The sequence below is a fragment of the Ranitomeya variabilis genome, chromosome 5 (genome assembly GCF_051348905.1).
Source record: "Ranitomeya variabilis isolate aRanVar5 chromosome 5, aRanVar5.hap1, whole genome shotgun sequence".
In the NCBI taxonomy this organism is placed as follows: Eukaryota; Metazoa; Chordata; class Amphibia; order Anura; family Dendrobatidae; genus Ranitomeya; species Ranitomeya variabilis.
This window is the reverse complement of record NC_135236.1, coordinates 146,257,531-146,272,257: the sequence shown is the minus strand read 5'-3', so window position 1 is coordinate 146,272,257 and position 14,727 is coordinate 146,257,531. Positions and strand designations below refer to the sequence as shown.

General features: G+C 42.2%; 1 protein-coding gene across 5 annotated transcripts in view; it reads left to right on the top strand.

The window, feature by feature from the left end:
- Positions 1–14,727, top strand: part of MCTP2 (multiple C2 and transmembrane domain containing 2) — a 217,632-nt gene that overhangs the window by 186,453 nt on the left and 16,452 nt on the right. For all 5 annotated transcript variants that reach the window (XM_077263414.1, XM_077263418.1, XM_077263419.1 and 2 more), the window contains 2 exons: positions 3,211–3,330; positions 3,852–3,893. In XM_077263414.1, coding sequence (XP_077119529.1) covers positions 3,211–3,330; positions 3,852–3,893 — 162 coding nt within the window. The remainder of the gene's footprint in view (positions 1–3,210; positions 3,331–3,851; positions 3,894–14,727) is intronic.

The window sequence follows — 14,727 nt, the reverse complement described above, 5'->3', positions numbered from 1 at the left end:
AGGGTCTCAGAGAAGCACGCAGGGAGCTCCCTCCCTGCGCGATGCTTCCCTATACTGCCGGAACACTGCGATCATGTTTGATCGCAGTGTGCTGGGGGTTAATGTGCCGGGGGCGGTCCGTGACTGCTCCTGGCACATAGTGCCCGGATGTCAGCAGCTATAGTCAGCTGATACCCGGCCGCGGTCCCCACGTGAGTGCGGCCGATCGCTCTGGACGTACTATTCCGTACTTGGGAAGTAGGGCCCACCCCATATGGACGGAATAGTACGTCCAATGGTAGAAAGGGGTTAAAGAAGGCACTGGGGGCTGACATCTTGTTTTCACAGCAGCAGCAGGACACTAGCAGTGTCAGGCACCCCATGGTCATAGGAGATAACAGACGGCTGCCGACCCTATCTAACATTGCAGCTGCATTAGCAGTGAACTGGGCACGCCTCTGTGGGCTGCACAATTCACAGTAGTGGGAGTGTTCTGCTGCCATATTATGGGAGCCCTTGGATCTGGTAACTAAACATGAGCAGTACTGCTTCCAACAGAACAGATCCTAGATTGAGGGCTGACTGTAGTAAAATGCAGGAGAAAGGCAGGGGGAGAATAGCAGAGACATCAAGGAGGAACAGTGTACCGTTAGCATTATCAGAACAGGAGCTGTCAGCTGCTCTGCAGCAGTTGTGATTCATTCCTTCCTAAGGGTACCGTTACACTAAACGATTTACCAACGATCACGACGAGCGATACGACCTGGCCGTGATCGTTGGTAAGTCGTTGTGTGGTCGCTGGAGAGCTGTCACACAGACAGCTCTCCAGCGACCAACAATGCCGAAGTCCCCGGGTAACCAGGGTAAACATCGGGTTACTAAGCGCAGGGCCGCGCTTAGTAACCTGATGTTTACCCTGGTTACCATTGTAAATGTAAAAAAAAAAAAAACAGTACATACTCACATTCCGGTGTCTGTCACGTCCCCCGCCGTCAGCTTCCCGCACTGACTGTGTCAGTGCCGGCCATAAAGCACAGCACAGCGGTGACGTCACCGCTGTGCTCTGCTTTTACTTTACGGCCGGCGCTCAGTCAGTGCGGGAAGCTGACGGCGGGGGACGTGACAGACATCGGAATGTGAGTATGTAGTGTGTTTTTTTTTTTTGTTTTTTTTTTTACATTTACAATGGTAACCAGGGTAAACATCGGGTTACTAAGCGTGGCCCTGCGCTTAGTAACCCGATGTTTACCCTGGTTACAAGCGAACACATCACTGGATCGGTGTCTCACACACCGATCCAGCGATGACAGCGGGTGATCCAGCGACGAAAGAAAGTTTCAAACGATCTGCTACGACGTACGATTCTCAGCGGGGTCCCTGATTGCAGTAGCGTGTCACACAGCGAGATCGTATGTATATCGCTGGAACGTCACGGATCGTGCCGTCGTAGCGACCAAAGTGCCACTGTGAGACGGTACCCTAAGATAAGGAGCTGCAGTGAATGGCCAGGGGTTATGGAGGGGGGTGAGAAAATCATGTTAACTTGGTGAGAGAGACTGATTGAAGGGAGAAAAAGAGTAACTGCTGGTGGTAGCAGATTACAGGGCAGTCTCCCACAAAATGGCACTGCCCTGTGATGCTACTCTTCATTTTGCCCCAGGGATACTAGACCACCCAAAAGGGGAGGGAAATGGTGATGTCAGCAGTTACTGCCCCAATTTTCCAGCTAACAATAAAGCTGGTAAGTCTTACTATAGCTGTTTGAGGTCTAAAACGGGAAATGCTCCCCCTAGTGGTAAATATATTTATTTGTAAGAAAATATTATTATTTATTATTATTATTTATTGTTATAATAAATATAATATAATATATTTGCAAACCGTGCAAACACTGCATTAATACATTTTAATTACTATTTTAAGCTTAACTTCACAAAAAACAAACTACAAGAAAACTTGGTGGCACCTTCCCTTTAACTCTTAGGGCCCAGAAGACTGTGAAGCTGATAAAGCTGATGGCAGCTATAGGTCCATACTACTGGAAGCTAAGTTGCCAAAAAAAATGGCTCCCAGGAAAACTTGCATAGTAAACTGGTTGCGTAGTTGAGTCTGGTGTATTCACGAGGAGAGCATTCTCCTGCATCTCCCCATCTTCAAGGCAGTGACTGACAAGCAGCTGTGAAAATGTATTGTAGATCCAGGTCTTACATGACAGTCACAGTAGCAGGGAAGAGGTGGAAGGGGCGCCTCCTGGTAAATGCACTAAACTCTTAAAAAAGACTAGTCACCAGGTCAGAAGTGGCCAGTTTTTGCACTAATTGCTTTGTTGCAGCTTTTTTTATTGGTTTTTAATCTGTTTTACAGTTCAGAGAGATGGGCCTTTTTATTTCATGCTAATTTTGTGGTCTTTAGTTAGTTAGTGTCTCTTACAGGATTCTCTGGGGATATATTTTAAGCTGCTTTTGCATTATTACGCTGTGAGCAAAGCCCTATTTGTTGCACTAAAAACTTTGAACTTTTGGCATTTATTTGGGCAGCTCTGACAAAATAAGCAGAGCTGAGGAGCAGCCAGGACAGGCTATGGCTACGCCCATCTGCCAAATTTTTCAAAATAGGCGGCAGTTCTAGCTCCAGAAATGGTACTCCTGTCCCTCACTAGGGTAACATTTTTGGCGTGATGCATGGCTTTGCAAGGATGTGTAAAAAGTCATTAAATAGTGTGTTCCTAGAATTCAGTGCATCTTATTGCTGTAAGTCTTTAACGATTTAGAGCCATAGTTTATTGCTAAATTCTTTAATCTTCTATCCCTTTAACAAATTTCTGAAAAATGGGTGTTTTTTTGTGGCCATAATCTTCCTGTACTGAAAAATAAGTTACTCGTCCTCTGCAGGTCCATCTATGCCTTTCCACCATTGCTTTGGCCTTTGTTGACCGTCTGCAGTGGTGATTATATTACTTATCACAGAAAATCCCTGTAACACTGTATCGTGATCATTGCTGTTTGTCTCCTTATATTTGAGATTCGGTAACTAAGGCAGTTCGCAGCATTTCTTGGTATCTCATTTTGAGACCCTTTGTTCTTCGGGAACAATTGAGTCCGCTCATTCATGCGTGATCTCTCGGTGCAAACATGATCCTTTCCCATATTGCCTATCAATACGCCATCCTATAGGATTTACTGAAGTGAGTCCCTTGTGCCCTTATGTCTTTAATTCTGTCTTTCATTGTAGATATTTGTTGTGACCCTCTGGAATCTGGAGCTTTACATGATACCTTTGTTTCTTCTTCTTCTCTTCGCTTACAACTTCACCATGATCACGACTGGGAAGGTCAGCACTCAGGACAACCTGGTAAGCAAAGAGGAGTATTGATTTTTGCCCTATACTTTCATTTGTTGTAGTAAGAAAATACATATGCTTTACCTTCAGGAGACAAAATGCGATTGTGTTTATCCCATGGCAGTAGTCTAATTATCTTATAAAACAGGTCTCCAGGCACTATGCTTCCTTAAGGGAGTAACATGATTGCTCACCTCTAATCCCTTCCTTTCTTTCTGGAGGGGACATTGGTTTCCTTTGCATCAACAAATTGCATCATTTCAACAAATTACTGCTTTAGATACTGAATGTACTGTATATGTTTAACCCATTGGTTTTCATGGAAAATGTTCACTGGGTATGTATACATTTCTGGAGATTTGTGATTTTTGAGACCATGCTGCCACTAAAAGTATTTCACTACGTACCTGCACAATAGCATGACAATCCCCACTTAGACTACGTACAGTATATTCCTCGGGTAAACTGTGCAAATATCTCAGATGGCTTGTATCAGATTGTAGAATAGTGACCATGTGTTTTTCATTTTGCAGGAAGGGATGGATATTGGTGAAGATGACGAGGATGATGAAAAAGTGAGTTTCACCAAACCATTGTAAAAATGTATTACTTCAATAAGAACTTACAGTATTTATTAAAGTATTATTGTCTGATATCTGGTGCTGGCTTATTTAGTGGAGAACTAAAAGATCAGCTGTTGGAAATCCAACAGATCAGCTTCTTGTTGCTCCCCAAAGTAATCTGTCGAACAGTTGGGAGACCCAAATACACACATTGTCTGTTGTCCAATCCCGGTGGGTTTGGCTTACTTTAGTCTAATAAGCATGGGGACATTTTCTCAGCCTTTCAGACCAAACTTTTTTTTAAACTTCTGAGGACATTTAATGTTCATATAAAAGACTTCCATTCAGACTCCACGGCCCTGGGCAGTGCCCATTTTGCTGGTGTCGTTATAAAGTGAACCTACTCAGACTCCTAAAAAATGAATAATAAATTGGGTACAGTCGTTTAATGCAGGATGTGCTGTACATTTTTTTCATGAGAATTTGGCAAGGTTATGAAATGTTCTATAGATTTCTGTTCCTGATCTAAGAATCGTTGGTTAATCTGTGCTGCACTTTATGTACATGCTCAGTGGGGACCAGTGCTGTGGAGTCGGAATCTGGATTCAGGGAAATTGAGGAGCCTGAGTCAGAGGTTTGGCTTACCGACTCCACAACCCTGCTTTGTCCTATTGGCTCAAAAAGTCCCATACTACAAATATTATAAGATATGCTCGATATCATGGTCTCCAGAACTTATAAAAGACATTATTTTAAGACAAAAGACTAGATAACCCAAAAGGAAGATTTTGATCTCTATGCATTATGTAGAAAGATTCAGTTTATGCATATCTGGCAGTGGTGTGTTTCCGGTGTTATCTTCACCTATTGAAATCAGCAGTTATAAACAGCATTTTGTGTTATGTGGGTTATTTTTTTGTCTAATATTAAAACTTGTTTTAAAATTAAATTGAGACAAATAGGCAAGACAGTAGAGCCTCTTCCCATAGTCGAGTCTTCTGCCATTAACTACAGTGATTATGGCAACACTCATACTTCATCTATTCTTTACCTGGATGATGATATGGTCACAGACAAGTCCACTTGGCGCACCATTAATAGTTACCCAATACTATGGTGCTTTCTTACAATCTTCTACTCCCTAACATGGAAAATACACTGCTCAAAAAAATAAAGGGAACACTTAAACAACAGAATATAACTCCAAGTAAATCAAACTTCTGTGAAATCAAACTGTCCACTTAGGAAGCAACACTGTTTGACAATCAATTTCACATGCTGTTGTGCAAATGGAATAGACAACAGATGGAAATTATTGGCAATTATCAAGACACACTCCATAAAGGAGTGGTTCTGCAGGTGGGGCCGCAGACAACATCTCAACCCAACAACAACCCAGCAGCAGAACTGCTCCCTCAGCCTTTGTGCAAGGAAGATTGTCTTCATTTATACATTTCCAGAAGGAATAAGAGGCATTAGACAGTTATAAAAAAAGAAAAAAAAAAGAGTTTTTTATGGAGAATGGAGAATGGAAAATGAACAGGTTTCCAGGCCCTCTTTAAAAAGAGCCCTAAGATTTGAGTTTAGCTTGCTTTGCCTTTTTCTTTCATGGTAGTCAAGCATGCTAATGTCTATGAAAGGATAAGATGTGAACACACAGCACTAACACAGAATAGAACCCTTTTCATACAGTGTAAGCGGTGTGTTTCATATATTATTTTTGCTTCTGTTGGCTTGCACTCTGCACACAATTCTCTGTTTATACGAAGTGCAAATTATAGTGGCATTAGAAGATACATTTTCAGAGGAGCCATAAATGCTGTCAAATATAAAAGAAAAAAATCAAAGAAAAAAACCTTTTCAGAGGTCTGAGTAGACATGAGTGATTCTTTGGGGTGGCATACAGGTATTTATTTAAAATCATAAATGTTTTTGCATCCAGTAATATTTAAATACCATTATTTTAACCCTTTTTATGAGTTTCTGAAAAATGGAGTAGTGTATAGATGGACCAGATGTGTCAAACCTTTATTTTTTTTTCTTATTTAACTGTTAGTAGCAACTTTAGGATCAAGAGTATGTAAGGATGTGCATCGGAAGGTCTAAAATCACTTAGTACTCCCAGCGGTATTTTGCTTGTTTTGCTCCTAGAAGGCTACGATAGCATGTGTTCAGTCAGACACCAAACACAGAGTTCAACAATATTGATGGATTGATAATAATAGTTGGGATGAGTGAGCCACAAAATGGAGCAAACAGCCATGAAAAAAGCAAAAGCAGGTTTCCACAGCCGAGAAATAGAGATGTCTGTGAACCTTTTATAAGGTATGAGCAGAAGCTCACGATTCTGATGCTCGGTGTGAGAAACATCTGTTTCTATGGAATAGGGCTGATAAGTGGAATGACTGGATCGACATGTTGCAAATAAGTGTCCATTTTCTAGGGTGCTGGGATCACTCTGCAGGCTGTGCGGAGACTAAGTAGTGCTTAGTTTTGTTGGCATTTAAAGCATTTAAGGACTCTGCAGTTTTACTAGTGATCTGAAAAATTCTCTGATGCTTTCAATAATGTACCTCAATTACTGACTATGTTTGTAAACTCTAAATTATCTGAAGCAAACACAAAACAAGTAGAGTTTAAGTACACAACAATAGCAAGAGAAGTATGGAGCGCACTCACCGGAATAGAATTTTCATGCTTTTATTCGGACATACAAAAAACTAGGCAGGGAGAGATGTGGAGACAAACGGACAACGGCCGTTTCGTGCAGATGGCACTTCAACGGGTCCTGACCCTCAAGTAGAGTTTAAGTCCTAGATATTGCAACTATTATACGTTAAGCACTAAATTAAGAATGTCAAATCCTTATCTGCATCTGTTGTGCCTCTGTAAATATTATGGTTATCAGTTGTGTGATAAGTTACTGCCCTCGGCAACATTTAGGCCATGTGCACACGTTCAGGATTTTTAGCGTTTTTTCCGCGTTTTTTCGCTATAAAAACGTGATAAAAACGCGAAAAAACCCCTAACATATGCCTCCTATTATTTACAAGGTATTCCGCATTTTTTGTGCAAATGTTGCGATTTTTTCCGCGAAAAAATCGCATAGCGGAAAAAAAAGCAACATGTTCATTAAAAATGCGGAATTGCAGGGATTCCGCACACCTAGGAGTCCATTGATCTGCTTACTTCCCGCACGGGGCTGTGCACACCATGCGGGAAGTAAGCAGATTATGTGCGGTTGGTACCCAGGGTGGAGGAGAGGAGACTCTCCTCCACGCACTGGGCACCATATAACTGGTCAAAAAATAAGAAATAAAATAAAAAATAGCGATATACTCACCCTCGATGTCCCGCGCAGTGTTCCCGCCTCACCGCTGCACGCTGCCGTTCGGTTCCTGTAGCTGGTGTGCGGCGAAGGACCTTGCCGATGATGTCACTGTCCTGTGATTGGTCGTGAGCGGTCATGTGACCGCTCACGTGACCGTGACGTCACGGAAGGCCCTGTGCGCACAGACCAGCTATAGGAAGACGAACGGACGCCGGTGAGATGTCTGGGTGAGTATAAGCATTTTTTTATTTTTTTTATTATTTTTAAACATTCTATCTTTTACTATAGATGCTGCATAAGCTGCATCTATAGTAAAAAGTTGGTCACACTTGTCAAACAGTATGTTTGACAAGTGTGACCAACTTGTCAGTCAGTTTTCCAAGCGATGCTACAGATCGCTTGGAAAACTTTAGCATTCTGCAAGCTAATTACGCTTGCAGAATGCTAAAAAAACGCGAAAAAACCGGAAAAAAAACGCAAAAAAAAAATGCGGATTTCTTGCAGAAAATTTCCGGTTTTCTTCAGGAAATTTCTGCAAGAAATCCGCAACGTGTGCACATGGCCTTACAGTGGGAAAACATTTTCCCATAATAGTCTTACAAGGCCTCTAAACTATAGTGAACCCTCTATATGTGCTTTGTATTGGGTCTCTGAAAGCTGCAACGTCAGACTTCATAAAATGCACTAGCACACTCAGATATCTTCAATACATAGGAGGGGCGTTCATTAAAGATTTCCTGTGGACTGAGAGCAATGAAACTTGACAATTTTGTCCTTCTCTACATAGGTGCTACCTAGGGACACACACTTCTCCCATCTCCTTTACTCAACTGTAAACACCTCGATTGTAGAAGTCAACAGGTTGCTCCAAAAGCCACGTTGTGACTTCGGAAATCCAAGTCTCGTCATCTGGAAAATACTTGCCCTTAAAAAAATAACTTTATTGTTGTATAGAGGTGGAAGTCTGATGGTATGAGGTCGGGTGAGTAACAGGGATGCGATAGAATTTCAACGCCACAGGTGCATACTTCCATTTGGGCAACATGTGAGTTGTGAACTGGCGCATTGTCTTGCAAAAAGTGGACACCTTTGGTGAGCATGCCTCATCTCTTGGTTTTGATGGGCTCCCGCAATTTCCGCAGCAGTGAAACATAGTATGCCCCAGTGATCATGGCACCCTTTGCTAGGAAATCCATCAATACTACTCCGTGCTGGTCCCAAAATACTGTGAGCGTGACCTTGCCTGCCGAGGGTTGGGCACGTGCCTTCTTTGGAGGCGGTGAGTCATGATGCTTCCATTGCATCGACTCGACCTCAGGATCATAGTTATGAACTGAGCTTTCATCCTGTGTGGTCAGTCTGTTGAAAAAGTCCTCCTGGTTTCCATGGCACATCGTCAATAGAGCCTGAGAGCATTCGACTCTTTTCTGATTCTGGAAATGTGTGAGCACCCAGCGAACCCAGCGAGCAGATACCTTATGCAAGTGAAGATGGTCTTGGATGATTTTTTTCCATGGGCCCCACACTAATCTTGACATTTTGGGTTAGGTGGCGAATGGTTGCGAGGCGATTTTCCAAAATGGGGACCTCCACTTGCAGGATGGTGTATTCATCAATAGCAGAGTGGGGTCACCCTGGAATTGGAGCTGTTTGCACCGAAGTCAGACTACATTTGAATTGACGATGCCAGTTCTTGACTACATCATATGATGGGGAATCTTCACCATAAACCTCTTTCATCTCATCGAACGTCTCCTTTGGTGTGCGGCCTTTAAAGTAAAGGAACTTGATGACTGCGCTGTATTCCAGTGGGTCCATTATCAAACCTCACACCACTTCAGCACCTGTAAAATCAAGACCGCTATCAGTTCTAAGTTGCAAATTGGCACATAACCTATAGAGACTTATATCATTACACAGGTGCAGTTTCAGCGTCCTGTGATAAATAGAAGTGAGTCAGGGGAAATCTTTAAAGGGACTCTGTCACCCCCTCCAGCCGTTAGAAACTAAAAGAGCCACCTTGTGCAGCAGTAATGCTGCATTCTGACAAGGTGGCTCTTTTAGTTACTGTGCATAATGCATAACACACTGCGGGGCTGGGATTCACAAGCTGGGTGGCCACACAGGCGCAGTCTGCGAGACTGCATCTGAGGTCAGACGGGCAGCGCTCACTGCGCCTGCCCCAGGCAGAACAAAACAGCGCAGGTGCCAGATTTGATTTGAAAACAGCGCGGAGGGGGCGGTGCCCGGCGCCGAAGAAGCCTTGAGTGACGGCAGTGTGGCGTGTGCAGCAGGGGGGTTAAGACCTGCCTCCAGGGCTAAAGACAGGTATTTTTGCGAAATTATAAAAATCTTTATTTCTGCTTTGACTGCACCAATAACTAAAAGAGCCACCTTGTCAGAATGCAGCATTACTGCTGCACAAGGTGGCTCTTTTAGTTTCTAACGGCTGGAGGGGGTGACAGAGTCCCTTTAATGAACGCCCCTCATATTTTTATGCAAACATGCATACCAGCCTTAGTCTCACAAATGTTACGTTACAACACAGTCAATGCAACCAATAATAAAATCACCATTGTGGACGTAAAGCAAGTGATGCTCGTTCAAACTCACCTGTGGCAAGTAACAGGTTTGGGAAATATGAATAGCACATCTGAAACCAGATAAAAAGGGGAGAAGTTGGCTAAATATTTGCATTGTGTCTGTCTGTGCCACATTAGGCATGGAAAACAAGGAGAAAAAACTGGACTTGAGAACCAAAATTGTTGAAAAATATCAACAAGCTCAAGGTTACTAGTCCATCTCCAGAGATCTTGATGTTCCTTTGTCCAACATAATCAAGAAGTTTACAACCCATGGCACTGTAACTAATCTATCTGGATGTGGATAGCAGAAAAAAAAAATAATGAAAGGTTGCAACACAGCATAGTCCGGATGTTAGATAAGCAGCCACAATCAAGGTTCAAAGAAACTGAAATTGTTCTTCAGGCTCCGGTTGCATCAGTGTCAGTACAAACTATCTGTCAACATTTGAATGAAATGAAATGGTAAGGCAATAGACCCAGGAGGACCCCACTACTGACATAAAGACATAACAAAAGCTAGACTGCAATCTTCCAAAATGTTTTTGGGAAAGCATCTTGTGAACAGATGAGCCCAAGATGGAGCTTTTTTTTGTAAAGCACATCGTTCTACGGTTTCCGGAAAAAAGAATGAGGCCTACAAAGAAAAAAACACAAACTATAGTCAATTATGGTGGAGGTTCAAAGATGTTTTGGGTTTGCTTTGCAGCCTGTGGCACTGTTTACAATGCATTATGAATAGAGATGAGTGAATATTTAAATATTTGGTTCGGATTACGCTCGCTGTATTTGCAATATTCGCTAACATAGCCGACCGCCATTGGAGTCAATGGAAGTACAGATGAGCGAATGTTTGGAAACTATCTTCAAACATAAACTCGGCACGAACATGGTACGAATATGCACATTCGGATTCTGCGATCATTTTCCAAACATATTTGCTTTTCAATAATCGTGAATTCTGGAGATTACCAAGGGATTTGGTTTCGCAATGTAGTGTCCAGTCTCACAAAGCTGGGTTGCATCCTAGGTCATAAGTCTTCCAGCAGAACACTGACCCTCAAACCTACTTCAAGAAGCACTCAGAAATGGATGGAAACAAAGCGCTAGAAAGTTCTGAAGTGGCTAGCAAGGAGTCCTGGATCTAAATCCCATTGAACACCTATGCTGTTGGGAGAAGGCATCCTTCAAATATGAGACCCAAAGCAGTTTTCAAAAAGAGAGTAGTCCAAAATCCCAGTTGAGAGGTGTAAGAAGCTTGTTGATGGTTATAGGAAGCTATTGATTGTAGTTACTTACTCCAGAGGGTGTGAAACCAAATATTAAGTTGAGGTTGCCAGCAATTTTGTCCTGCCCATTTTGGGGGGTTTGTTGGAAATTATTTCCAATTTGCCCTTTTTGTTTGTGTGTTTATTTATTTTGTGTGTATTGGAACAAGTATAACCCAAGCATCTATAATTGCAATAATTTTGGGAGAGGAATACTTATTTTCTGGAAGAATTTCAAGGGTGCCAACACTTTTGGCCATGATTGCGTTTATCCTTTTTTGACAGTATCATTCCTTCAAAAGATGCCCCTCCAGGCCTTGTTTTCCCTCCAGGTGCCTTTGGAACAGTTTCTTGCTGGCGTTCCAGTGCTACTGGTCAATCATTAACAGTTTGGTATCTCACAGCGGTCTTCCTGCCAGCATAGCTCCGATTCCACCTTTGACATAGTTCATTCTACTTTTAGAATACACTCTGTGCACTCTTCTCCTGTACATTACCCTGATTTGGCCAATTTTTCTCTTCTGCCATCTACATTAGTTTTAAAAAAATTTTAGCTGGTTTCTAACAGTTGAACTCTCCTGCTTTGCTACACAATGGAGATTGTAATTACTAGTACAGTGCAGAGTTGAGCTAGATGCATATGGCAGAAGATAATCCCCTGACACATTCATCACCAGAGAAGGATTTTTAGTTTCAAATTGGTGATTTATCAGCAGAGGGCATAAAAATAATTCACTGCATAGTACTTACAAGTTCCTTTGTGGAGGACTGCAGGAGAAGAGCTCTGAGAGAAACCGGCTAACCGTGATTTGACACCAAAAAGACAGCTAAACGGATGTAGATGACAGGAAAACATTTGTCAGACACGGTCTGCAAAGGAGCAAACCAAGCACAAAAGCATAAGGTGAATTCTATACTCACATTATTTTCATAACTAAGATAATTGTTGCTAGTCAGAAGTGCACGCACAAGAGGGGGGTACAAAGAAGAATTATGTTGGGTTTAGTCTGTATTTTTAGTATGCACTTACTGTGCTTTTGTGAAACTGTGGAACTTTTTTAAAGGAGTATTTTTACAAAACCGAAAAAAGACATTTGTCCATCCAGTTCAGCCTATATTCCGTCAGAATAAATCCCCAGATCTACGTTCTTCTAAAGAACCTAATAACTGTAAGATACAATATTGCTACGCTCCAGGAAGACATCCAGGCCTCTCTTGAACCCCTTTGCCATCACCACCTCCTCACTCATGGAATTTCAGATTCTCACTGCCCTAACAGTAAAGAATCCTCTTCTATGTTGGTGGAAAAACCTCTCCTCCAGATGAAGAGAATGCCCCCTTGTGACCGAAACCTTCCTTGGTGTAAACTGATCCTCTGAGAGGTATTTGTATTGTCCCCTTATATACTTATACATGGTTATTAGATCTCCCCTCAGTCGTCTTTTTTTCTAGACTAAATAATCTTAATTTTGCTAATCTCTTGGTATTGTAATTCCCCCTTCCCCTTTATTAATTTTGTTACCCTCCTTTGTACTCGCCTTAGTTCCATTCTATCCTTCCTGAGCATCGGTGCCCAAAACTGTACACAGTACTCCATGTGCGGTCTAACCAGAGATTTGTTCAGAGGCAGTATAATGCTCTCATTATGTGTATCCAGACCTCTTTCAATGCACCCCATGATCCTGTTCTATTCTCAAGTTGTCTTTTGAGCAGCTCAAAGAAATGTGATCTTATTAGTTTTCTTACTTTGTTTTCCAGCAGTGTGGGCACTTCACCTTGAATGACCACTTTGATGAATAGTAGAACATGAGTATTAGTAGTACTATGAAGCGCAGCATAAGTTTTGCTGTAACACATTACAGTATTAGTGGCTAGCTTTGTAGTGTAGATATAACAGTGCATTTGAACAAGCACACCGCTCTGAATGATTACTAGACCTGCTCTGAAAGCTACGATAGATACGGCTGGTAACGTATAACTGCATCTCTTCAGAAGAAGTAAGGTGGGGGTGGGAGGTGAGAAGCTAGTTGCTGTATAGAAATCAATGGGCAAGAGAGATGTGACTTGTATGTTAGTTTACTCCTTCCCTGAAATGTATCTACTCTGCTTTCTGTGACCAGGGTCTGGAGACCCTGCTCCATGGAAACTAGCCATGCATTATAAAAGTTAAAAGCAGTCATTGCATTAAAATGACAGATTGAGAATAGGTTTGCAATTGACTTGCTGTTTCTTTCTTCATAACGGCAGATAAACAGTGTCCAGTCAAGGGTGATGCATTTCAAGTGTTGAAGTTTATTCCGTTATCTTATAACTTGTATGATGTCGGAATAAACTTCAAAGTCGGAATAAACTTCAAGACTTGAGATCATCACCCTGGACTGTATGCTGTGTATTTGCCTTTATGCTGTTAAACCTCCAAGTGGGTTCCTTAGAATTTTGACCGAGCATCCAACATAGAAAAAGCAACCAAAAACCAAAAAGGAAAGGCTAAGCGCACTCACGATCTGCCTTAGTATAGCAATTTTAAGAACTTAAGAATACCTCTTTAACATTTACACTAGACACTACTGCATGTCCATGGAACTCAGAACGACTATTGCTAGAGACATGTGATCCTAAACGTCACTGTTCCAATGTATTTTGTCTTGGCAACAACAATTGCCACTCTTTTTGTTTTGTTTTTTTTGTCACTTGACATATTTCAACAGATCTATCATATGTTGCCCCTAAGTAGAGCAAGTGACAGCCGATTTGCTTTAAAGGATGTTGTGGTAAAGAAGTAAAGTCCAGCTACTGATAGTAGAGCCAGCCAGTATTATTTGCTAATTCAAAGGAATGGTTAACCACAGGGGCGTAATTATTATCACAGTCTGAGGGGTGCAGGAGTGAAGATTGCCAAAGCCAGCTCCTATATCAGCTGGAGGTGCATCAGAGGACGCACATTCAGCTGAAGTGAATAGCTGCGCAGGGACTCTCCAGCTCCCTGCACTGCAATACACACTGCTGGCAGCTGACGTCGGCGTGCCAGGCATTTGCGTCACATGGAAGTGACATTATGCAACGACATAGCAGGCACGCCAATATCAGCTGCCAGCCTCTACGCCAGCTACACAAGAGGACACCGCATGTCGAGAGAACCAAAGGTGAGAAGAATTTTTTTTTTTTTTTTTTTTTTTAACGCAGAGGCAGAACAGGGAACAATGTATACTAGAAAGGGACCCAGGATGGGGAACACATACCAAGAATAGGCTCAGGACTGGGGACATGCAGTATGTAAGAGTATGAGCCTAGGATGGTGAACATATATACAAGAAAGGGATCCAGGATGGGCGACATTGCTACATAATGAAGTGGGGGCCGAACACGCATGTCTTTTTATAGGATTTGGAAATCTACAAGTGCCCATACATCTGACTAACATGGAGGCGGGGGCCAAGGTTCAAATTTTGCAATGGGCCCATCGGACTCTAGTTGCGCTACTGGTTAACCATAAAATAAATGGTTGCTTTAAGTTTTGCCTTGGCTCAAACTTGGGCTAATAGAGGAGTGACCTAAGCAGGATCAAAAGTTTATGGTTTTAAGGACGCAGTTACGAATGTGACAAGGTCATTGTTTTCTCACTCTTATTGCTATAGATGAAGGCTTGTTCAAATCCAGAGCATTGC